Source organism: Poecilia latipinna, unplaced genomic scaffold (genome assembly GCF_001443285.1).
Source record: "Poecilia latipinna isolate Pla-1442-1.1 unplaced genomic scaffold, P_latipinna-1.0 Scaffold1570, whole genome shotgun sequence".
Lineage (NCBI taxonomy): Eukaryota > Metazoa > Chordata > Actinopteri > Cyprinodontiformes > Poeciliidae > Poecilia > Poecilia latipinna.
The window spans coordinates 1-25,917 of NW_015114186.1; the positions used below are offsets into that span (position 1 = coordinate 1).

The 25,917-nt window shown below is 36.1% G+C and overlaps 1 protein-coding gene across 4 annotated transcripts; it reads left to right on the forward strand.

Annotated features, from left to right (window-relative positions):
- Positions 1 to 99: 99 nt before the first annotated feature.
- On the forward strand, positions 100 to 22,036 carry LOC106963708 (EMAP like 1). 4 transcript variants are annotated; one of them, XM_015058761.1, is made up of 24 exons: positions 100 to 312; positions 508 to 561; positions 3,148 to 3,286; positions 5,132 to 5,146; positions 7,116 to 7,244; positions 8,415 to 8,443; positions 9,161 to 9,187; positions 11,914 to 12,043; positions 13,183 to 13,332; positions 13,514 to 13,583; positions 14,313 to 14,423; positions 14,544 to 14,639; positions 14,724 to 14,858; positions 15,213 to 15,312; positions 15,845 to 15,996; positions 16,543 to 16,668; positions 16,772 to 16,903; positions 17,593 to 17,660; positions 18,079 to 18,167; positions 18,336 to 18,433; positions 18,521 to 18,608; positions 19,808 to 19,903; positions 20,667 to 20,797; positions 21,341 to 22,036. In XM_015058761.1, the coding sequence occupies exons 1-24, from the start codon at positions 156 to 158 to the stop codon at positions 21,464 to 21,466; spliced, it is 2,448 nt and encodes an 815-aa protein (XP_014914247.1). In that variant the 5' UTR covers positions 100 to 155; the 3' UTR covers positions 21,467 to 22,036. The 4 variants fall into 4 exon arrangements, with proteins under 4 accessions (XP_014914247.1, XP_014914248.1, XP_014914250.1 ...); XM_015058762.1 differs by having other exon boundaries at positions 14,316 to 14,423; XM_015058764.1 differs by lacking the exon at positions 9,161 to 9,187.
- Positions 22,037 to 25,917: the final 3,881 nt, after the last annotated feature.

Genomic DNA, 25,917 nt, shown 5'->3' on the forward strand with positions numbered 1-25,917 from the left:
AAAAAAAACAGCTTGGTGTTTCTTTAAGCACTTTGGCTGTTTTTAGAAGCAGTAGAAACCCAAATGGAAGCATAAAAACGTACTAAATGTGAATTTTGCCTGATAAGTTGACATATCTTGTCTCCTCAGATGACAGCGCGTCGGCAGCCAGCAGCATGGAGGTGACGGACCGCATCGCCTCCCTGGAGCAGCGGGTCCAGATGCAGGAGGATGAGATCCAGCTGCTCAAGTCCGCTCTGGCCGACGTGGTTCGGAGGCTGAACCACTCAGAGGAGCAGCAGGCCATGGGGTCGCGCAGAGGACCCACCAAAGGTAGCACAGAACCAGAACCTTCACTTCTACCTCTGCTTTGTTTCTCCTTACATGATTTTATCTGTTGGTGGAGCTTTTCCTTTACGTTTCTCCCACCTGCTGAAGTTACTTCAGATTCTGCTTGACTCCTCTGACCAGCTGTCACTCTCTTCTCCTCCATGACTGTGTTGTTTTGTTAACTGCGTTGTGCGATAGAGCCCACTAAGATGAGAAAATCTCCATCAGCAGACAGCAGTTTTGGCAAGTCAGGTAGGCCGGCTGTAGCTTGTCTGCACTCACCGGGCCTGTTGTGCACTTTTCAGTCGTTGCCTGCAACATTTCACCTCAATATGCTGCACAATGTTCAGATTAGAAGACAAATTTAATTTACTATAACTTGTAGTTTATATATTGTTTGTAACACTCTAAGAACATTTTACACCTAACTATGCTGCTAAACCTGAATTTCCCCCATATGGGACAATAAAGGTTGCTTCTGTTTTTACTACATACGTTAATAAGAATAAATAATTTATTCACATTACACAAAATGAAAAATGCAATCTTTCTAAAATATTTTATTTGTAAATGTAACATTTATTTACTATAAAGTTTGTCATGTTCAGAAATTGATGTCTAATTCTTTTTATGTGTATCTGGAAAGATTTAATTTCACTTCAACAAGAATGAAAAACAAAACTGTTTTTTACTTGAGGAAAAAGTTTGGACACCCTAAAGTAAGGAGGAGCAGCTTTCATCATTTTCCTTGAAAATTATGGCGTCTTGATTTTTTTCACCTTCACACCTGCAAGTTAAACTCTGCTGCTGATGATTTTTGATCTGCACTTGTTGGCTGCACTTGTTGCATTGTTTTGCATGCTGCCACTGCTGCTGTCTGTCTGCCTGCATGCCGTCAGCTTCTGTTCAGCCGCTCCAGAACCAACGTTTGGGCTCAGATGTCAGGAAGTGATGATATCTGACTCAATAGCTGATCAGCTCATGCAATTTTCTTTGTTGAAAATACAATCTTAAACATTTATACTTAATTTACACAAATTATAAGAATGTAGGACACTGAGAAATGGTGAAAGTGAGTGAATTTATGTATTATACAGCATCTCTCTTATTGTGACCAACTTTCACTATTGTGTTGTGTTGGTGAGTTGGTTTGGGGAAATGACTGATTGTTTCCTATGAGTCAGATTCTCCTTTTCTCCACCAGATTATCCTGCTGCCCAGTGTTTCTTATTCTTCTTTGACATTTTCTGTAAAACATGATAGGTCTCATTTTTGTATCTCTGTTTAATAAAATCTCTCCATGTGTTTGTGAAGCTGATCTATTATGCTTCCTTGAACAGGTTAGGATTGGTTTGTGAACTTTAAAAAACATGTTTATTACATTTTTACACAAAATAATCCTTAGATAATTAGAGCCTCCAACTCAACGTTTACACTCGCGCATGAAAATGGCAGCAAACAGATGGACAATTATACAACCGTACAGCTTTGAAAAGCAGAAGTGGAGCTTCCTGCACAACCAACAAGAATGCAGAAAGTGGTTTCTGGGTGGTAACTGAACAACCAAACAGAGAATAAAGCAGTAAGACCAGCTGACCAGACATGCTGGAACTCTTGCTTGGGTTGCTAGGCGATGGGCTGGGCTGAGGTTGCTAGATAGAGCAGCTAGAACTGCTTTAGAACTGATTTATTGGAAAATTATCATGAAAATAGTACAAACTACTGGATTAATGCTGTAGTTCTAAGGAAAATGTTTTTAAAAAATTAATGAGTTATGACAACGTTTATTTTCCTCTTTGGATGAATAAACTATTTTTAAATCTGAATCTGTCGTCGCATTAAAGGATGTGGATAAATGTAACTACATTTATCCACATTCACTACATTTAAGGCTTAGTGATAAATATTAGGGCAAAAACAATTAATCGCATTAACCATGATTAATTATTTTATTATTAAATTATTAATTATTCCTTAAAAGAACTGCCAACTCATTTATTGGTTGATTAATTGTTGACTGGAATATACTGACTCAAAAAAGGTAATTCTGCTGAAAACAATAACTTATTCAGAGCAGTAATAAAGTCAAAATCGAACAAAAAATTATATACATTTAGTATTTAAGATTAAAAAGATTAAACACAAATTTTAGTTTCACCTGGTTAAAATAAACTGGCACCTTTTTCAATCAAATTATTAATCGGCTAATCAAAAATAAATGAAGCAGAAAGAGTGGATCTTTTCACATGTTGATGTTAGAAATACATACTTTTTTTAGCATCTTTTGCATTAATAATCTAATATTTCCTAAAGGAACGCTGTGTCATTACATTTTAGGAAATAAAATATTTTTCTTATTTTCTTATTTAAAAAGCAAAATTATTTGTTTCCATCTTTTAGTGTATTTCTAATATTAAAAAAAGATTTAATTTGTTAGCTGAAAAATCTGCCAAATGTGCCAATTTTTTATTCGATTAATTGATTAATCATTAGAATAATCAACTAAGAATAATCGTTATCTGCAAGGCCAATGAATATGAACACTTTTGGTCTTCCTTAACTTCATAATTCAACATTTTTATAATTACAAGAAATTTATCAGAATGGCGAATTCTCCTGGAAATAATGTGTCCAAATCCAGTAAGTGGGCTTAATAAATCCTCAAGAATAATGTCAACATCCAAACAGTAGCTTAATGTTACGAAAATGTAAATCCTGCTATAAAGTAACCAGTTTAGTTCTTTATATTTGTTATTTTCTCCTCCTTCGTCGCTGATGTAAACGTTTCGCCGCTGCAGCCGACGCTCCTCACCGTCCTGCTTGTTGTTTGTCCTCCAGCCAGGCCGATGATCGCCACTCTGCCGCTGCGGCCCACGGTCAACAACGGGACCGTCCTGCCGAAGAAAGGCAGCAGCACCCTGCCCTCCCCGTCTGGACCCGGGACCAGGAAGGACGCCGGCCCGGCAGCCAACAAGAGGTCAGGAACCAAAACAAAGGGAGTACCGTCCTGCGACGGAGTAACAAACTAATACAAAAATTTAATTATTTGCAACTTTATTCTCATATTATTTTATTTTTATTTTTGTAATATTACAATTTTATTCTTATAATTTTATTAGTTTTATTTTCTTAGCATCGCCCTAATACTCCGTCATACTATTCAGCAGATTGATAGATTTGTTTTTTTATTTCACTTTATTAAACATATTTTTGCTATTTTTATGAAGAATTCAGCAGGTTTTAAGTGCTGAAACCATTAACCGAATTAATTGTGATTAATCGATTATTAAGATAATTGTCAACTAATTTAGTGACTGATTAATCGATTAACTGGAGTAAAAAGACTCTAAAGAACCATTTGCAGGAAGAGCAACATGGCTAGAACAATAACTAAAAGCTGTTGGAAAAATATATATATATTTTGCATTTAACATTAATGTTGTTTTAAAAAGGAATTAAATTGTTTGCTTTTTATTTGATTACCCGATTAATCGTCAGAATAATTGGGAAAATATTTGATTACTAAAATAATCTTTAGCTGCAGCCCTAGTTTTATTAATGCTGTTGTAAATCTTCGGTCCACACAGCCAAGTTGCTTTGTGTTTCTGCCGTTTGAACTCTCACATTTCAGCTTTTCTACCAGCCAAATTCACTGACATTTAACGAGACTGATGCAGAGAGAGACTTCTTTGTCACTTCGGTGTGTGTGTTCACGTGGAGGTCAAGCTACAAATTAAGTCTGCCAGGGGAACAAAAGTCTTTTCCCGTTCCTGGATGACATTAACATAATCAGATGAGGAGCAGCTCAGTCCAAACAAACCTCCCAGCTCTAATACCGTCTGCAGGTGTTCACTAAAATTAGAGGGAAAAGTTTCTAAAAGAATCATTCTTAGTGAGAATCAGTCTGCTCAGTTCTGCCTGTATTGAGCTGTTTTAGGGTCTCTGTCACTTTAAATCCAAATAAGCTGCTGCTGGCCACGCCCTGGAACTCAGCGTATACACTCGCACGTCAAAATGGCTGCAAATATGCAAAACTATATAACCATACATGTTTGAAAAGCAAAAGTGGAGCCTCCTGCACGACCAACAAGAATGCAGCAAATGGTTTATAGATGGTAAGTCAACAAATAAACATGCATCTTTTCCAGCAGTGGTAAAATGAGCTGACCACTTGTGCTGGATCTCCATTTTGGGTTGCTAGGCAACAGGGCTACTAGACTTGGCTGTGGTTGCTAGGTAACGGCAAAGGATTTTTGTTCCTCTCTGCAGTTTTTCCAGAAACTGGGACCTTGATTTTCAAATGAAATGCAAAATCTAATGTCAGAATTGGAGTAACAGTTCAATCCTTTTCTCCTTTGATCAAATTAAGATTCTTCCTACACTGACTCCAGTTCTGGAGTAACAATAATAAGGAATGCAGCAGGTGTAGCCCATATCCTGAACATTCCCTGTAACTCACTAGAATGAGACTTTCTTTAATAATCCCAAGTTCCTGCGATATGTTTTTCTTCCACTAAACTTTCCCTTGGTATACTTATGAACTGCCTGTTTCTTTTATACAATTTTTTGTAGTGACAGTCTGCTGGAGAACTGTCAAATTAGCAAAAGCTCAAAAATTAAATTGCTACTTTCTTAGAGAAATTTCACTGTAAGAGTTTTTTTGAGCTGGAAAACTGAAATAAATGTTTCTATTCTCCAGCTGAGTTTTTTCCCCTCCTCGTGCATCGTGTTTGTTTTCCAGACACATCCTCTCCTGCAGCCTGTTTTTGAAAGCATCTCCTGTTTTCATCTCATGTTTTGTCCTGTTGTTTCTTCCCACCAGAATGTTGTCCCTCAGGTGAGAGTCAGCTAACATCACCGCCATTTAAAACTAAAACTTCACCTTCTGCCATTTCACCTCCTGAACTGCAAAAACAAAAAACCTTACCAAGTTATTTTGGTTCAAGTCTCTACTGCAAATAACTTAGTACACTTGAAATAAGACAAAACTAAGTTACAAGTATTTTTTTAGCAAGATATAGGACTTTGTTTTAAGTCAATAATTCCTTAATATTTATGAAAGTTCTAGATCCACTGGCAGATTAATTCAATTGAAACATGAGAAAAATGTCTTGTTATAAATTTTATAATCTGCCAGTGGAACTAGAACTTTTTAATCAAAATTAAGGAATTATTGACATAACTTGCTAAAACATTACTTTAAAGTTAGTTTTGACTTATTTCAAGTGTACTAAGATGTTTGCACTTTGAACTAAAAACATTTGGTAAGATTTTATGTTTTTGCAGTGCAGGTTGTGTTTTTCTATGTCCTGAACTAATCTGATCAACAGAAGCATTCAAAACATTTTAATCTGACTTTAATCTGTTCATATTAAACACACATCTCTGTGTTATGACTGCATGAGAGTTTTATATATGTATGTGTAATAATTGTGAAAGATTTTTCTTTGGCACAGTAAATTAAACAGGCATATAAATGCATGTTTTTAATTACACTTTTCAGGTAAATTCTGAATTGGTAAGTGATAAATTTAATTTAGGGATTAAATAAGTTTTCACTTTTTCAAAAAAAAAAAATACTTTGTAAGATTTTGTGTTTTTGCAGTGTGTAAACATAGACAGTTGGATTTTAGTGCAACTTTCTCCCACTGACTCACTGATGTTTGTATTAATTTAAGCTTCGTCGCAGTCGCTTCCCGACTCGCTGCAGCCTTTAAAGCCCTGCGGTCCAATTAGGACGCCGTGATTCCTCATGGGAAAAACAGAGCAAACAGTTGTTCCTCTCTGCTGCTTTGAATAAAAACACACACAGTCTGTGCAGAAGGGATAAAAGCCAGCGGCGAGTTTCAGGTTCTGGACAGACTGGATTAGATGACCTGTCTGCCTGCTGACTGCTGATTTGGCTCTTTTTTTTGTTGTGGAAAAAAGACCGGCTGCCCTCATGCAGATCTGCACAGCGCTGCTTTTATTCTGACACGTTGTTGGTTTAAATAAACTGAATTCCGGTGGAGAAATACAATCTTTTCATTTTGCACTTCAACAAATTCCAATGTTTTATGTATTTCAGCCGGTTTGATGCAGATAATAACACTGACTGAGCAAACACCTTTTTATTTGCGGCCTAATTTGCCGCTTGTTGCTTTGGAAGGCAGTGAAGCGAACTTAATTTATTGTGACTGTTTTATATGTTTGTATGTTTTTAGGGTAGGATCAGCAGTCCTTGAAACAGGAAAATAGATTATAGTACGCTTTCTCTGCAGTAGGAGGTGGTAATTTTCCCAATCTGAATACAAGTTGTTGTTTTACCAAGACTTATAAGAACAGAACAGATTTTAATTCTTTTTAATTTTTACCTTTGTTAGAGGAGGTATAAAAATACTGTATTTAGTCCAGGGATGCAAACCACAAATTTCTATTTTATCTCTTTGTTAATACAGCTGACACAAAATAATGTTAAATTTTAATAGCTTTTTAAAAAATTCAGCATATCATGAAACATTTAGCCTGCCATATCAAGTCTGAGCCCTCTTGAATCAAGAGAAAACTCAGATTCTTAAGAAAAGCCGCTTCTCAATTAATCATTAGTCGATAAGATAAATCAACTTTTTATCAGCTCATTAATCGATAACTTGCATCCCTAATTTCAGCAGTAAAATGAGAGATTGTTGCTGATGGAGCATAAAAACAAATGTTTATGGATAAAATCTTTGCTTGACTTCTCACAGACGCTGCCGTCAGGTAATTTTACGGCCCATTATTCTGTCTGCCGCCACTCACTGGTTTTGCTTCTTGTGTCTGTCCTGCAGCACTGTGAGGAGAGCCAACTCAAACGAACACGTGGGGACTCTCACTCGCAAGGACTCGGGCGACTCCAAGGGGAACCGGACCCGGGCCGGGTCAACGGGCAGCAACTCCAGCGGCAAGAGAAGCGACAGGTAAACCCAAACCGCAGGCACTACCTGCATTTCCAAATGTGTGGAAATCTTTGTCAATATTCTCCTAATGTAAAAAAACAAACAAAAACAATTTTACAGTTGCTGAATTAAAATAACACGTGAATCATGCCAGCGACGGATGTGAACAGTAAGGTGCATTTATAATTCAGTCGTCAGAGGAAACGTCGGCGTCTTATTCAGGCGTTGGAGCGACACGCCGCTTGGGAGCAATTATAGTCGGCCATTTTACTTTACTGTGGATTCAACACGTTAGACTGACACACAACGTTTTATGAACTGTGCGATGCTGTGAGAGCAAGAGTTGGGAAGTAACTAGTTACATTTACTTCAGTATTTTTATTTTATTTTTTTACTTATAGGAGCATTTTTGCTACGCTATACTTTTTACTTTTAATTTAATTTGATTAAGAAGTATCACTACTCTTGCTTACTTGAGTAAAATGTCTTTATTTTCTACCCACTGAATGAAAAACAAACAGGTTTTAACACGGACACGGACTCACACCTGCAGTTTTTGTTAGTTTCAAAAGTTTTTATTGAAAGAAACTGATTTGGAAAAATGTTATTTTGCCTGATTTTGTTATTTTTTTGTGACTTTTATAAATCATTGTCTTCTTGGTCCTTAAAGCATCAAGCTTTCTGATTATGTAATTTAAAAAAATTGAATCAGAATTTGATTGGTTACTCAGTACCTGAGTAGACTTTTAACGAAATACTTTTTTTTAACTGTACTTGTGTAATTTCCTGGATGGCGACCTTTTACTTCTGAGTAAAAAACATGTTTAAGTTGTGCTACTCTTAGTTCAGTTCATTTTTTGACCAATCTGAGAGCTCATCCTCCTACCACTTCCTGTCATGGTCTTCTTTGTTGTTTTCTCCAGTAGTAACATCCAGCTGTTGTGACTTTTGTGATGCTAAAAAAGTGTTTCGAAACACCGACTCATCCTAGCACAAATACGTTTTTGTCATAAAACTGGAGGTTTTTTTTAAATTGCTGTGTCTCCATTAAGCAAATTTATTTTCAAAATTTCAATTTGCACAATTTTATGGTTAAACGCAGCTACTGATTCTTTAGGTTTTTAGTTTTCTAAACTGAAGTGTGTGAACTTGGATGACTGACAGTTGTGTGTTTATTCATTTATTTTGCAGCAAACAGAGGGATCCAGTGTTCAATGCAGGTGAGAGTCCAGCTTTTTCTTTTTCAGAGTTGAGAGCCGATGTTATTTTTTCCAAAAATCAAACTTAGTATCAGCTATGACTTCTGTGTCACAGAAGTTTATTTCAGCTTCTTTCCATGATGCCTTGCTTTAAATGACACTGTTAAACATTCATTTTCTCATCGTTCATTCTTTACATTTAACACATTCACCTCATATCGTTTCACTCTTACTTCAAAATTCATTCATTCATTATTTTCTTATTAAAACGTTTTTTTTGTAGATTTCAGTTCAGAAGCTGTTTCAGATTTTTGTTACAATAAATTAAATTCACCGCAGCAATAGGAGCCGTTATTGTTGTTATATTTTATACTTGTATTTGTTACATAATATCCTCCACAACAGTATTCACACCCCAGGCAAATTTAGGTTTACATTTATTGTCATTTACCTAAGAAGATCTTACCAATGCTTAGCATACATGCAGAATTTTCCACTTAATATTTGAACAAACATGGAACTTTCTTTTTAAAATGATAAAAAAAAAATAGACGGAAAAACATTAAAAAAATTATGAAGTTAGAGAGAAACAGTTAGAAAACGATCGCGGTGGTTTGTTAAAAACATCATGGACAGAAGCTGCCGTTCACCAGCAAACAGGAAGTGAGGTCACTGTAGAGGTGAGGAAGCGATGCCAGCCTTCATCTGGTGCTTGTGTGTCTCTCTGACCTTTACAAGGGATGCGACGTGTGACCCACTGCAAAGGTAGGCCAGGGCCCCTGAGCTCCCCCCCTACCTCCGCCCTGCCTGCACAGCTCTCTGCTCATCGGTTCAGATTCATTCAGACGTGAAGCCGCTGCTCTCAGGCCTGAAGAGAAGCAATAAAAACCCAATCATGGAGTGAGCAGAAAGCTGTCCAGACTGGAGCAGGAGCAGACTGCTGAGCTACGTTTGAAACTTTCCCTGTGGAAAAATTAACTCACAAACATCCCACCTAACCTCCACTCAGAGCTGCAGAAGCACAAAAACTCACCAAGTGTTTTTTACTTTCTACCACAAAAATCTTATTCAACTTGAAGTAAGACAAAACTGACAAGGAAGTAACATTTCAGCTTCTTTCAAGTCAATAATTTCTTAATATTTATTAGAAAAGTACTGGTGCCATTGGCTGATTATTTTACTTAAAACGTAGAAAAAATGTCTCGTTATAAGTGAAATAATCTGCCAGTGGAAATAATAGTTTTCTTATAAATATTAAGAAATTATTGACTTAAAAAAGCTCCTATATGTTGCTGAAAAGTCATTTGTAAATAGGCTTGTCACAATAAATCAGTTAAAACAAACTCAATCATTTTCATGATTTACTGTTTTTCTTTTTTTCTCTCTTTCTACAAAATACTGGATGATAAAAGTCTTCAGTCTCAACAAGCCCTCTTTTTTTTTTTTGAAGGATAATTTTGTTTACAGACATTTCAAAATTCATTTCATTTGATATTTACTTTGGATATTTAAAATGTCTTCCAGCATTAAATGTTTGTTAGAATCTAAAGTTTATTGATCTCTGAGAACTTGTTCTTGCATTATTATGCCATTATTACCACTATATTACTAAAACGGTCTCAAAACAACAATGTTATCGTTTATCATGATAACCTTTGATATAATTTATCATCCAGAAAAATTTGTTACCATGACAACTGTAGCTTTAAGTTAATTTTGTATTATTCAAAGTAAGTTAAGAGAAAGGAAGAAAAAAAAGAAAACTCGGTCAGACTTTGTGTTTTTTCAGCGGTTGCTGTCTGTTTGCTCACTTCAGTCAGTTTTGGTCACCATAGTAACGACACAAAGATGTCTGCCACTCAATGCTTTGCAGTTGCTTCCAGGTTTTTTTTAACTCCAGCTCTTGCAGTCTCCCTGCACTTGGAATGAGTATTTGCACACTGACACAGTTTCTATTGAATCTTTTCTGAGTTTTCAGCCTTTTGTTTTGTATCTGTGCCAAAAAAAAGCAAAGTAATTTCCTGAAACATGCAGTTTTCTTTCAGAGGGATTAAAACCAAAAGTGGGTGGAGTAGACAAAGAGAGTTGCACTGCATTTAATAGTTGAGATAGTATTTACATAATCAGACTGAAACATTAAGCTTTTATGAGATAAAACTCTGTATTTTGTAAACACTTTCAAACAAAAAACAAGCTGCTCCAGTAAAATATTTTACTGTATGTTAAAAATATTGGTGATTTATAATCAGTTTCCTTTCTTTCCTTGTTTTAGTAGCTTAGTTTGTTCTTTACTTTACTCTCCCTAACTGTGTCATAAAAAGGAATTTCAATCATCTAACATCAAACTTTCTCCACCTTCTTTTCACATGTATCGTCCCTCCATCTCTGCCTCCTCTGCTCTGTAGTTCCCAGCCAGTACTTTCAGATTTACTAGCGCAAAACATCAACACTCAGCATTTGAAATATCACCATTTTAGGTTAAACAGGCTAATTCATGACTTAATTTAGATCTGACCTTCTAAAGTTTTCTATAGTTGGAAAAAATTACAGCTGCAGCTAACGGTTGTTTTTGTCATTGATTTATTCAGACGATTAATCAAATATTCTGATGATTAATCAAATAATAGTCAGAATATTCAGTTATTCTGATAATTAACCGCCTGGATAGTTGATTATTTCAACAATTAATTGTCAGAATATTTGATTATTTTGACGATTAATCAGTTCATAGGATTTTTAAAAATAGCCACATTCTAGATTTTTCACTTAACTTTTATGCAACATTAAAAATGCATTAAAATATGCAAACAAAATTACCCTAATCAATTCCTTTTTAAAAAAAGATTGCCTATAAAGCAATAATACAGCACTTGTTCAGTGTGTTTGAACCAGGTGAAGCAAAAACTACGCCACTTTTTGGATAAGACATATTTACAGACAAATTAGGTTTTTATCTTAAATGCTCTGAATATGTTGTTTGTTTTTGAATCTGTATGCTTCAGTTAATGATTAAACTAGTTGACTATTATTTAAACTAATTTGCGCTTATTTTGTTCACGATTAATCGGATTAATCTATAAAAAGTTTTAATTTAGGCTAATATTATCCTCTCTACTGAAGGTTTTGGTACATTTTACACTTAGTTTTGCTTATCTCCGCATTTTGTTTTGAATCTCTGCTGTGTGTTTTAAAAGCATCTGCTGTTCATTTTTTGCCCCTTGTTTTCACACAGATGTGTTTGAAATGACCAATAAAACCTAGTTTAAGACATTTGTTTGTGTTTTTGTAATTTTTCTGTTTTTAATTATCTGTTCTCAATAAAACCATAAATAGACTCCACCTTCACACCCAATTGCATCACTCTGTTTAACCGATCTCACTCATAACTCACCAGCACTTCTTTTGTTCACTAACTTTTCCCAAGTTAATTATTCTGATCTGTTTGTGTATAAACTCATTGTTTAATGAGGCTTTTCTGTTGCCTTTCCTAGAGGAAGGTTATGTGAAGATGTTCTTGAAGGGTCGCCCCGTCACCATGTTCATGCCTAAGCACCAAGTGGACAGCTACAGCCTGGAGGCCCGAGGCGAGCTGCCCAGCAACAAGCTCAAACTGGACTGGGTGTATCCTGACGCTGCTGCCGGGAGTTTTCTGCAGAAATGAAAGATTAAATGAAACATTCACAGCAAAAACATGAAATATTACCAAGTATTTTTGATCTATTTTCTATTGCTAATTGGGGATGCACCGATCTGCATTTGTTTTCTTCTGATGCCAATATCTGAGGTTTAGTATTGTTGGCCGATACCAATCCGACTCAGAAAAATAGTGCTAAATTTACTGAAAATGTTTCCTTTTTAAAGTAAATACAGACATAGCTCAATTTCACTTTTATTTGATCACAATACACCATACACTGCAAAAACACCAAATCTTATCAAGTATTTTTGGTCTAGTTTCTAGTAGAAATGTCTTAGTTTTGTCTTTTTTAAAGTGTATTAACTTACAAGTAACTTTTCAGCATAAAATAGGAGCTTTTTTAAAGTCAATAATTTCTTAATATTGGATATGGGAAAAATGTATTGTTATAAGTTAAATAATCTTCCAGTGGAACTAGCACTTTTCATTAAGATTAAGGAATTGTATAACTTACAAGCTGAAAAGTTGCTTCTAAGTTAGTTTTATTTTATTTCAAGAGATATTTGCGCTTGAAACTAGACCAAAAGTATTTACGTTTTTGTGTTTTTTCAGTGTTCAGCTGAGTAATTGTGTGTGCATAATAAATTCAGCCTATTATTCTGGAGAAAGAAGAGTCTGTAAATGTTTCCCCGGCTTGTCAGAGTCGATCTGTTTTCATCGTCCTGCAGCCTGGAGTCAGGAATAACCGGCACACAGCTGACAAGCCGACGGCACAAGCAGTCAGCAGCTCCTCTTGTGCTATTTTCTTTTCTGTTTTCTCGTCATCTGTGGCCATCTTTGCTTATTCTTTCTTGTCAGGAGTGAATGAGACGTGCTGTTCAGCCCTGCAGGAATAGAAAAAAGCCAAAAGGCAAAAAATGTGAGGAGGAAAGCACAACCAACCATGTTTTTTAAGGGCATATTCACAAATTTCAATGTATATTATTGAGATTTTATGTGACTGATTAGACTAGAAGGTTTTTTTTTATGTTTACTTCACCTAAAACACCTTAAACATCTTTGACAAATTGTTCTTGTGCCAAATCCATTTCTATCCACTTGGATTCCTTGACCTTTGACCCAGCTACGGTTACCGCGGCAGAGACTGTCGCTCCAACCTGTACCTGCTTCCTACGGGAGAGACGGTGTATTTCATCGCCTCCGTGGTCGTCTTGTTCAACGTGGACGAACAGCTGCAGAGACACTACACAGGACACACGGACGACATCAAGTGGTGAGAAACACACTGGACTTTCTGCTTCCCGTCCATCATTAAAACCGGGATTTATTTAAAACGTCTAAGAAAAATCTATTTTAATTAATCTCATTTCCTCCACTCTGATCAGGAATGTCAGTTTTCCCAACCAGGCTGATTATTTTCAGAGACTATTTGATGTTTTTCCTGTCGTCTTCAGTTTGGCGGTCCACCCTGATAAAATCACGATTGCAACTGGGCAAGTGGCAGGAACCTCCTCAGACGGAAAAGTAAGTGAACTTTTATTGATTCTTCACATTCATGCTTTACTGAAGCAACATTAAGTACGTTAAATTAAAATAACGTAGAGCCTCATAACTTCTACACCTGTTGAAATTAATCACACAATAAATTGAAAGGAGCTCCATAATTTCCATTCTGATTAATATTTATGGTTTTGGTTGTGTTTTTTATTTCCATTTTATTTATTGTTGTTTTTTTTGTTGTGTTTTGTTTTGGATATTTAAAATATCTTCCATTTTGAGTCTTCAGTGGAATGTTAAATAAAAATTTAATATTTTTGTCTTTGAGAAGGTGAAGTTGCATTATTATGCAATTATCAGTATATTACTTGAAAATAGTCTCAAAACAAAAATATTATTGTTTATCGCAATAATTATTGTCATAATTTATTGTAAAATTGATTCCCTAAGGGTTGGACTTAGGTTGTTTTGGCTAAATCTAAAGTCCAATAAAGTCATTTGAAGTGACTTATAAAAACTGAGAACTTTTGTAGGTCAAAGGTCAAATTTGAGGTGTGTGTGAACGAATGTGGCGTCCAGCCTCTTTTAGTCTATTGCAAAAAGAAAATGTGTTTCTTTTATTGGTCTTTTGTAAATATTTCAAGACTTTTGATGTTTATCATTGGACATTTTTCCAGAGTAATTCATATCCACCAAGCTAAATGAAGGGGTTATTGTTTCCTGACTTGGTGTTTGTTTTTTTTTGTTTTCTGGCAGCAGCTGGCTCCTCACGTCCGCGTGTGGGACTCTGTCAGCCTCAACACGCTCCACGTTCTGGGCACAGGCTTCTTCGACCGAGCGCTCGTCTGCCTGGCTTTCTCCAAGTCGGTAAGAGACGCTAGCTAGCACCCTTTAGCGCCTCTCCAGCTCTGCTAGGAGTTAGCTTTTAGCTCTCTTCCTGTGAAGCCAAATAAACACATAATATGTTCTTTTTTTTCTGGAAATCAGAATGGAGGAAACACGCTTTGCGTTGTGGATGACTCCAACGACCACGTCCTGTCTGTGTGGGACTGGCAGAGAGAGGAGAGGCTCGCTGAAGCAAAGGTAGCAGCGTCCTCTGGTACTGAGTGTTCTGGTGTTTGTCCTTCTGAACTGGACTTGTTTCTTTCTTTTTGTGGGTCTGCTCAGTGCTCCAATGAGTCAGTGTTTGCTGCAGACTTTCACCCGACTGACAGCAACATTGTTGTGACTTGTGGCAAGTCTCATCTCTATTTCTGGACTCTGGAGAAAGGCATGCTGGTCAAAAAGCAGGGGCTGTTTGAGGTAAGAGAAATGTCTCACATTAGGCAAAAAATGTATCAGTTTCACTTAGATTTTATCAAAGAAGTATGATCTTATTTTGGCATCATCCAAAACATTGCTATTCACTTTAACTGGGTTTTAACGCTCTTTCTTAGTTAGTATTTTCTATATCCATAACTATAACTGCTACAGTGCATTCATAATTGCATGTCATTGACTTATCAATTTTAAAAAACTTTTTCAGACTTATTTGGAGAAAATAAAATGTGTTGAAGTTCAGACGTTGTATATGTGATTTAATGAAAGAAAATCTGTATTATCATGTAAATTCTTATGTAGTGGAAGAAATCAGTGTATTCTTGTGTTGTGTTACAGAAACAGGAGAAGCCCAAGTTCGTTCTGTGTGTGACCTTTGCTGAAAATGGCGACGCTATCACAGGAGACTCCAGTGGAAACATCCTGGTGTGGGGAAAAGGTACGGAGATTTGCAGGGAATTAAGAAACAACACTGCAAAAGCACAAAATCTTACCAAGTATCTTTGTCTAGTTTGTAGCAAATATCTTCGTACACTTAAAATAAGACGTAACAAACTTACAAGCAACTTTTCAGCAAAAAAGAGCTTGTTTAAAATCAAGAATTCCTCAATATTGCAAGGTAGTCTTGTCTTATTTCAAGTGTGTTAAAATGTTTGTAGCTACTAGAAACTAGACAAAAATACTAGGTGAGATTTTGTGTTTTTGCAGTGAACATGATCAAATGTGTGAGCCGGAGCTGAGAAGGGAATAAAACAATCCAAATGTTTCCAGTCACAAGCTCCAGTGAAGCAGCCAGGAGGTTAAAGTTAGGTCACTTTGAGAATAGATCAAAGCTTGATCTTGTGAGCAGAGATTTAATGGGGAAAGCGATTCACCATCTCCATCTCAGTTTAATCTATTGATCACCGTTCTTGTCTGTCTGCCTGGCCTGAGATCCTGCTCATCTGTCTCTTCCCGTCTCTGTTGTGCAGGCACTAATCGCATCAGCCGCGTCATCCAGGGAGCTCACGAGGGCAGCATCTTCGCAGTGTGCATGCTGAGAAACGGCGCCCTAGTGTCCGGAGGGAAGGACCGCAGGCTCATTTCGTGGGACAGCAGCTACCAGCAGATCCAAACAGTGGAGGTAAAGAAGCAAAACCTGACATCCTCTTTGAATAATACAAATAATTTGTCATTTTAATTATTAGTAATTAGTAATTTAGTATTTTTTTTTATTATGAGTCATGATGGTGGAACTCCATAGAATATCAAGGAAGCGCTGCAAGTGCCTAGCATCAATATTTAAGGTTCATCTTGCTTGTTTTTGTACTTCAAATTGGCTGTACAATGGCTGCTGGAAAAGATGAGTGTTTTGTTGACTGATACAACAGATAATATTCACCCCCTTAATAGATTTGAATAGAAAAACGACACACAGTTCTTAAATCATAAAAACCTAATTGACTGTAATTCACCACATTTTCTTAATTTTAAATTTTATTCAGCCTGATTGTGCTAAAAGATTAACCAGGTCTGAAGAAATTCAAAACATTTTAAGAAAATCATTGACGTCAACTTTAAAACTACTTTTGACATTTTTTATCTTGATAAACCTTCATTATGAAGAAAGATTGTTTATTTTGTCAGTGTTGGCTTCCCGGTAAACAACGGCTTTATTTTCATTCTGCAGGTTCTTGAGTTTTTCGGTCCAATCAGAACCATAGCAGAGGGCAGAGGGGAGACCGTCCTCATCGGCACCACCAAGAACTTTGTTCTGCAGGGCACCTTGGATGGAGAATTCATACCCATCACTCAGGTAAATGTGCTCAGATATCCACTGGAGGAGTTGTTTTGCTTTTGTTTGGTATCGTATTCACTCGTTATGACTGGGTGAATAATTAATAAAGTCTCCTCTGCAGGGTCACACTGACGAGCTATGGGGTCTGGCTGTTCATCCCTGGAAGCCCCAGTTCCTGACCTGCGGCTACGACAGGCAGGTCTGTCTGTGGGACTCCAGCACTCATCAGCTGATCTGGACCAAAACCTTGGAGGTAGGATTAGTCAACACTGCCCCCTGGGGCCCTTTAGGGGAATTACACAGCATAAACAGTTCATTAACTACTAACTTAAAATTGTCATATGGGAAAAACATTATACTGAAACCTCTATAGAAATGTTTTTTTACAAAAAATAAATCAGAAATAAGCCTATTTATTTTCTTGCTTTGTCCCGTTTACTATTCATTTTTGTTTTATGTGATCCTTAGGCTGCAGGTTGATTTCCTTTTTTTACCCCAAGAATTCAGGGTCAACATGAGCAGATTTTTATTTACATAAATTGGTGAACGTGATAAAAGCTGTACACTACAAAAACACACAATCTTATCAAGTATTTTGGTCTAGTTTCTACTGCAAATATCTTAATACATAAAATATACTAGCTAGTTTAAAATCAACAATCCTTGAATATTGAGAAGAAGTACAAATTCCACTGGCAGATCATTTCACTTACAAAATGGAAAAATTTTTTGTTATGAGAAAATAATCTGCCAGTGGAACTAGTACTTTTTAACAATATTCAAGAATTATTGATTTTAAAAAATCTTGTGCATCTTACTGAAAAGTTACTTGTAAGTTAGTTCTCTTGTTTCAAAGTTTGTACTATGCTACGTCTCATCACTGATGGAAATATTAGATGGAGAGAAAATCCTAATTTTCTTTTTTCATTGTTGTTTTCACAGGATACAGCCCAGTCAGCAGGTTTCCACCCATCAGGAGCCGTGGTTGCCGTGGGAACCCAGACTGGCAGGTACACATGGAAACTGGTCTCTCAATGAGACAAACTGTACAAATAAAGGTCAATAACAACAATACAATAACAAATCTTGTTTGACAATGAATTGTTCCAGAAATTATTGAGATAAACTATAATATTGTTGTTTTGAGACCATTTTAAGGTAATATAATGTTAATTGCTTAGTAATGCAAGAACACTCACTTTAATTTCTGACAAACACTTAGAACTTGAAGTGGAAGACATTTTAAATATCCAGAATAAATAAATAAAACAACAAATAAAATACTGAAGTCTCTGTAAACAGAATTCACCATTCATCCGGTCTCTAGAAAATGAGCCTGTTTTAATTAATCATTAGATTAATAGTTTTATTACAGAGACAGGTTTAAGTGACGCTGACAAGAAGCTTGGTGTGTCTCTGATCCTGCAGGTGGCTGGTTCTGGACACGGACTCGAAGGATTTAGTTACGGTTCACACAGACGGGAACGAGCAGCTGTCGGTGATGCGCTACGGCCCAGGTGTGCTGGTTTCTCTGCTTTACCTGCAGTAATATGTTTAACTTGCCTCATTTAGACAAGTGAAGGAAAAAATACAGTTTTTACGCTGAGAGGACTTTAATTTGTTTGGTTTATGCTTATTCCCATAACTTCACATCCTAAACGACGTAACTGGTCTGTTTCCTCTAGACAGTAACTTCCTGGCTATCGGTTCCCATGACAACTACATTTACATCTACGCCGTGGCAGAAAATGGCAGGAAGTACAGTCGGGTTGGGAAGTGTTCGGTCAGCTCCATCTCCTTCACACCTCCTTCCTCACCTTCTCCTCTCTGAGTCGTTTTTCTAACTTTAATTCCTTTAATCCCTCGCCAGGGTCACTCCAGTTTCATCACCCATTTGGACTGGTCTGTGGACTCCCAGTATCTGGTCTCAAATTCAGGCGACTATGAGATTCTCTACTGTAAGTAAGGCCGGTTAAATAAAGCGTACTGTCGTGGTACCAGACTCCTCAGCTGTGACCTTTGAGCTCATTTTTTAAATGCCATCACTGACATTCCAGTTGCCAAACGTGTTTCATAATACCAGCATTCCTCAGAGATTTTGGTCAAACTGTTTCAAGGTTCATGTTAAAACAACGCAGAATGCTACTGCCGTTATTAAAGGTGACCTGCCATGCTTCGTTGAACAGGTTAGGATAAGGCTATGAGTTATAAAAAGCATTTTCATTGCATTTTTTGCACAAAAATCATCCTTATAATGAAGTTTTTCTAGCTGTTTTAGCGTCTCCTTCACTTTAAATCCAAATAAGCTGCTGCTGGGCACGCCCCCCCAACTCCACATTTACACTCAGAAGTAAAAATGGCTGCAAACAGATGCATAATTATATAATCATTAATTTAAAAAACTGAACATTTTAAGTATTTTACATCTAGGTTGTAGTTTGAATAACTTAATATACTTGAAATGAGACAACACTATTTTACAAATAACTTTTCAGCAATGAATAGGAACTTGTAAGTTAGTTCTGTCTTATTTCAAATGTAATGAGATATTTGCACTAGAAATTAGGCTAACAATTTTTGGTAAGATTTTCTATACAACCAACAAGAATGAATCAAGTGTTGACAAGAAAACACTTGTCTTTTCCAGTGAATTGAGCAGTAAAACCAGCTGACCAAATGGTCTGGAATTCCTTGGGTTGCTAGGTAACGAGGCTGGGGTTCTGGGGTTGCTAGGTAACAGGGCTGGGCTTCTCGGGTTGCTAGGTAACGGCACAGTGCCTATGCAATGTGACTCAACAATCTTGAGGTTTTTGAAATGGCTCATTTCCAGACATGAAAAAACATTAAGTTATTGCCAAAAATCAGCTGAGGTCATTTTTTTAAGCGTGTGGGGAGTTTTTAGAACCAGTTGAGACTCAAATGGAAGTACAAAAACTTTAAAAATACGAATTTTGTATAATAGGTCCCCATTAATAATTGGAAGAAGTTGAGTTAATTCATTTCTGTTCTGAACCACAAAGATAAAATATGTAAAAAATTAAAGAGTTAAAAAAAAAAAAATCTCAATTTTTTTACTATTCAAAACATTCAAAATGTTGCTGATTGCTGCAGAGTTCGCAGCCCTGTTGCTGATGTAGGACGTCTTTTGTCCCCACAGGGATCCCGTCGGTGTGTAAGCAGGTCGTCAGTGTGGAGACCACCAGAGACATCCAGTGGTTCACTCACACCTGCACTCTGGGCTTTCAGGTGTTTGGTAAGACGCTGCCGCCTCCTGCTCTCTCACTTGACCCATGTGCATTCACTGGCCACTTTATTAGGTACACATTTCCAGTAGTGGGTTTGACTCTGTTCTGTTTTCTAAAGCACTTTAATTCTTAATTTTATCAATTCAGCAAAGTGTCTGAAAAATTTCTGAGAGATTTTGGTCCGTATTGACACTATTATACTTCCGCCACAAGGTTGAATTATTGATATGTCAGGACGGATGACTGCATTCGTGTGTTTTTTTTTACACAAAATTCTGACTAAAAGGTTTTTACAATCTGTTTTTGTTGATTTAACCTTTGTGAATTAAAGTTTATTATTTTATTTTAATTAAAATACAGATTGAATATATTAAGAAAAAAAATAATGATAGTGCAAGAAGAGTCAAACAACATATTGACTCTCCACCAAAATTATACAGAAAGAAATAATTAACACAATCCTTCATTCGTTGATCATAAATGTGCACAATAGTCACATTAAAAGAAATAAAAACATATTTATAAAGCATGAATGTGAATTGAAAGAGAATATGTAACAAAAATATAAATGACAATCACAACTCACTAAATAAATATAAAAATTAATACATTTTAAGCACTTTTACCAAGCACATCAAAATCCCTTAAATCCTGTTTTTTCCTCATGCTGGCTTGCTTTTGATTGGCTGATTTAAACAAAGAACCCAGTGAATGTTTGTTTTTGTTAAAATTCTGACTGATAAAGTGTTTCTGCTGCTTTTTTCTCCTCAGGGTTGTGGCCCGACGGCTCAGACGGCACCGACATCAATGCAGCGTGTGCATCCAACGACAAGAGCCTCCTGGTTACTGGAGATGATTTCGGGAAGGTCCATCTTTTCTCATACCCATGTTCACAGTTCAGGGTATGAAGCTACACGGGCTACAAACGGTGGCGGTTCGTGATGTGGCTCTTTGCCAAGGGCAGCATAGCATGAGGGGCAACATTAGATTCTGAAGTTGGTCTCTAATATTTATCTTCCAAGTCAGACTAGATTAAATTATTTCATGCTTTTTTTTCTTGAAGAATCTACCCTCATTTGATTCCACTGGGGTTGCTAGGTAACGGATGGAATTCCACTGGGGTTGCTAGGTAACGGGGCACCGCCCCTTGACTATGGCTTAACGGCTCATTTTACAGACACTAACAAACGATAACAGCTGGGTTTTTTCGTTTGAATGCTTGGGCTGATTTTAGAAGCAGTTGAGACCAAAATAGAAGAATAAAAATGTACAAAATATGAATTTTACCTTGAACAATTGTCGTCATAGGTTGGGGTAGAAGCTGTATTTAGTTATTATTGGAGGCAGGAGGGCATTACAGAACCGCCACTGGCTACCAATGTGACCATTTCCTTTTGTTTTATTCAGAATTGTATGAAGAAATGTTTGTTTTTTATCCCTTCCAGGCTCCAAGTCATGTTTACCGGGGCCACAGCAGCCACGTGACAAATGTGAGCTTCCTTCATGACGACAGCTACCTGGTGTCGACCGGTGGGAAGGACATGAGCGTCCTGCAGTGGAGGATAGTCTGAACAGCCGAACTGAACAGAACTGCACTAAAACGAACCAAACTAAAAAAAAAAAAAACTAAAAAAAAAAAAGACTCCAAATAAGAAGTGGATGTGAGTGATGGGAAGTGGTTGAAATGCAGAACTTTTCCTTTTATCCGTTTTTTTTTTAGTCACACTACATGAACAAAACAAACAGTCCAACAGAACCAAAGGCTCCGACTTTCTGACTGCACTTCCTCAGCGTGGATGACCCGGTTCTGCTCTCAGGAGGTTTGTTCGCTGCCAGACAGAACCGAACGGAGCCGGAGAGCCAAAAAATAAAACTGAAATGTTGGGATTGTTTTTGTAACTCTTTAAAATTTTATTTTGTATTTAACAACTCAGGAAAGCACTAATGAAGCAAGACTCTTTCCCACTTAACATATCAAGAAGAACGTCTGGCAACGGCTTGCAAAAGTATCAAACTTTTCCACACGACAACCACAAACTGATGTTTTTCACTTAATTTTTATGAGACAGACTAACAAAAAGTCGTGCATAACTATGAAATGGTTGAAACGATTAATCATAATAAATTAATTATTGAACTAATTGTCAGCTAATTTAGTACTCAGTTAATTATTAATTGCTGTTTGCTGAAAAAATGACATATTCAAAGCTGTAGCTAAGACAAAATTGTGCAAAAGATAAATACATTTTGCATACCTTTTAGGTAAGGACTTTTTAAAAGCACCTTTCACAATCTAATTATAATTTATATAATCTAAAAATAATCAACAGATTAACTGCACTTCCACATGTTTTTAAGATTTTAATTTTTTATATATATACAGACGCATCATTTGGCATGTCACTGCATTTTACCCAATAAAATGTTCATTTTCTTATTTATCAACTTTAAATTTTTATGTATTTCTAATATTACATAAAAAGGCCTACATGTAAAATATGCAGAATTTGCCGATGTTTTTATCCCATTAATCAATTCATCTTCAGAATAATTGATAGATTAATTGATAACTAAAATAATCGCCTAATAATATTTACAGAAATCTGAATGTTTTTGCTGACAGTTTTATTTCAAGATGGCTCAAACTCAGTCACATTATGTAAAATAACAGATATTCAGGTATTGCCACAAATTTTCATTTAGATTAAAGTCTGGACTTTGAATAGGCCATTCTGACACGAGTATGATGTAAGCGACTCTGTCGCTTATAGCAATTTTTTTCCCAGTATTGCTGTTTTTTATTTCCATCCATCCTTCCATGGCATCATGCTGCCACTGCCATGTTTTACCACAGGAATGATATCTTATTTCTTTTCTACATTTAAATGTATTCATGCTAATTGGAAACACCCTGGTTAGATTTTTAGTTGTAAAAAAACAAAACAAAAAAACAAAATTAGGCACTTTGTTGTTGGTCTATCACATAAAATCCCTGAAAAACCATGAAAGTTTGTTAATGTAAAGTGATTCAATGTGAAAACGTTTAAGAAATGTAAGAAACTGTAAGTTTAATTAGAGATATCAGTGACATCATCACAACACAACAAATCAGGTTTCAGCTAATTGGGAACTGAATGAAGGATTTTCTGCTTCGTAATCTAAACATATTTGACCAACATGGCAAAAACACAAAATCTTACCAAATATTTTTAGTCCAGTTTCTAATCCAAATATTTTAGTTTGCTTGACATAAGGTAAAACCAACCCATAAGTAACTTTTCAGCAAAATATAGGAGTTTGAATTAAGTCAATAATTCCTTAATATTAATGAAAAAGAACTAGTTTCACTGTCAGATTATTTCACTTATAACTCGGGGAAAATGTCTTGTTATAAATGAAATAATTTGTCAGTGAAACTAGAATTTCTCCATCAATATTAAAGAATAATTTACTTAAAGCAAACTCATATATTGTGTTGCAAAGTTACTTAAAACTTAATTTTATTATTTCTAGCTAACTTAAATATTTGTTCTAGAAATTGGACCAGAGATTTTGTGTTTTTGCAGTGTTCAAGCTGAAAAGGAAACATTTTTCTTATTTATTTATTGATTTTAAGCCAAATCTCCCTCTGCCAGTCATTTCTCCTTGAGTTTTTCTCCTTTTGTCGTCCTGAGTGGGTGAATCTATACCAAGAGACATGGCACAGTTCTGTGGAAACTGAATGGATATTTGAAATAGTTTTAGCTTTTTTTTTTTTGGATGAAATGTTGTATGTGTCTTTTTTCAAACAAAAAAGAGGAGCAACAGAAACAAGCAAATGTTGTTTTTTGGCTTCTAAGGTTTGCTCCTGCAGAGGAAGGAAGAGACCGTTGCACTGTAATCGCCTGACTTTTTGCACCGACACTGAACTGAACCTTTTTCCTCTTTAATGCACTTCTGCCGCCTGGCCAACACCCTGCAGGTTTCTTTCTGCTCAGTGTTACATGAAACAATCTGCTCCTTCAGTCTCAAGACAGGTTTCTGCTTCACATCAGAGCCAAACATTATCGGGACGGAGTTGAGTGGATTTTAGTGTGAGCGTCTCTGCTGGTGTGTGTGACTGATGGTTGGAGCTTCGTTCTCAGTAAAATCTTTTAACTTCCTCCAGATGTATGCAACAAAACCTGTTTTACCACATAACACCTGAAGCTGCAGATTTATTCCCATTAAATACCTAACATCTGACTGAAAACAAACAAAACTTGAAAATGTCTACATGTCTTTTTATTTTCACATGATCAAAATAACAAAAATACTATATTTATCATGAAAATTGAGAGAAGAAATGATTTTGAGTTTCCCTCAAAATCATTTCTGAGATGAAAATGTTCATATATACACTGCTCAAAAAAATAAAGGGAACACTCAAATAACACGTCCAAGATCTGAATGAATGAAATATTCTCATTGAATACTTTGTTCTGTACAAAGTTGAATGTTCTGACAACAAAATCACACAAAAATCATCAATGAAAATCAAATTTATTAACCAATGGAGGCCTGGATTTGGAGCCACACACAAAATTAAAGTGAAATGTTCCCTTTATTTTTTTGAGCAGTGTGTGTATGTGTGTGTATATATATATATTTATGTATAAATATATATATATATATATATATATATATATATATATATATATGTATAAAACCTTTTATTTGTTTTATTTTCTCATATTTTCCCTTTTGTCCAGTTTAGTTTATCTTGAGCCCAGAAATAGAATAAGTTGACTGCAAAAACACAAAATCTTGTCAAGTACTTTGTCTATTTCTACTGCAAATATCTTACTACACTTGAACTATGATAACACTAACTAATAAGTAACTTTTCAGCAAGATATGGGACCTTGTTTAAGTCAATACTTCTTTAATATTTATATAAAAAGTCATTGGCAGATTATTTAACTTATAACAGTAAATTTTCCCCATAATATAAGAAAACAATCTGCATGTGGAACAAATAATTTTTCATCAGTATTAAATAACTGATTTTAACTCAGATTTGTCTTAAATGTTACTTGGAAATAATTAGTATAGTAATTATAAACTAGACCAAATTACTTTATATTTTTTCTGTTTGTATAATTTAGTCAAACCCACGGTAATAATGTGTGTAAATGTTGTAATTTAATTTAAATGTTTAATTTATTTAAGGGTTTTCACTAATACACTGCAAAATAGCAAAATATTACCATTTGTTTTTGGCAAATATCCTATTACATTTGAAATAAGACAACTAGCAAATGGCTTTTCATCAAGAATTAGGAGCTTAATTTCAAATATTAATTCCTTAATATTGATGTAAAAATACTAGTTCCACTGGCAAAATGTCTTGTTATATTTAACTTATAAAAAGACATTTTTCCCATGTTATAAGTAAAATAATCTGCAAGTGAAACGCTTACTTTTTCCATCAGTATTAAGGGATTAATTATTTAAGCTCTCATATCTTGATTGTAAGTTAGTTTTGTATATTTGCACTAGAAACTAGACCAAAAATACTTCATAAGACACTTACACTGTTGATGTGTATTCTTTTATTTTATATTTTACAATCATTGTTGCTTTTTAAGACAAAGACCAGACGCCTGTTAATTGGCGGCACCCAGTGGAGTCCCGCTCCCACCTTTTGGGAACCAGTGGGAGGAGGAGGGGGCTTGGTTCAATGCTCGCCTTGGCCGCTGGGGGGCAGTCTTGAGTCGCTCCTGTTCCTTCTCCTTCTTCGCCCACCGTGTTAGCAATCCTCGAAATCTGCTTCCCCGGCGCACCACCACCAGGACCAAAACACTCCGGATGGGGAGGAAATGCTCCACGAAGGAGACCGAGCCGCACCGGCGCTGTTGACCGAGCGTCTCTGAGCCGAACATGGGCCTGAGGAGCCGCCAGCGAACCGCCGGAGCTCCGCTGAGACAGCGCAACACAAAGCGCATGGAGGCGCGCGCTCTGGTTTAGCGTCTGCGGTTCATTTCAACGGTTTTTTTTTTTT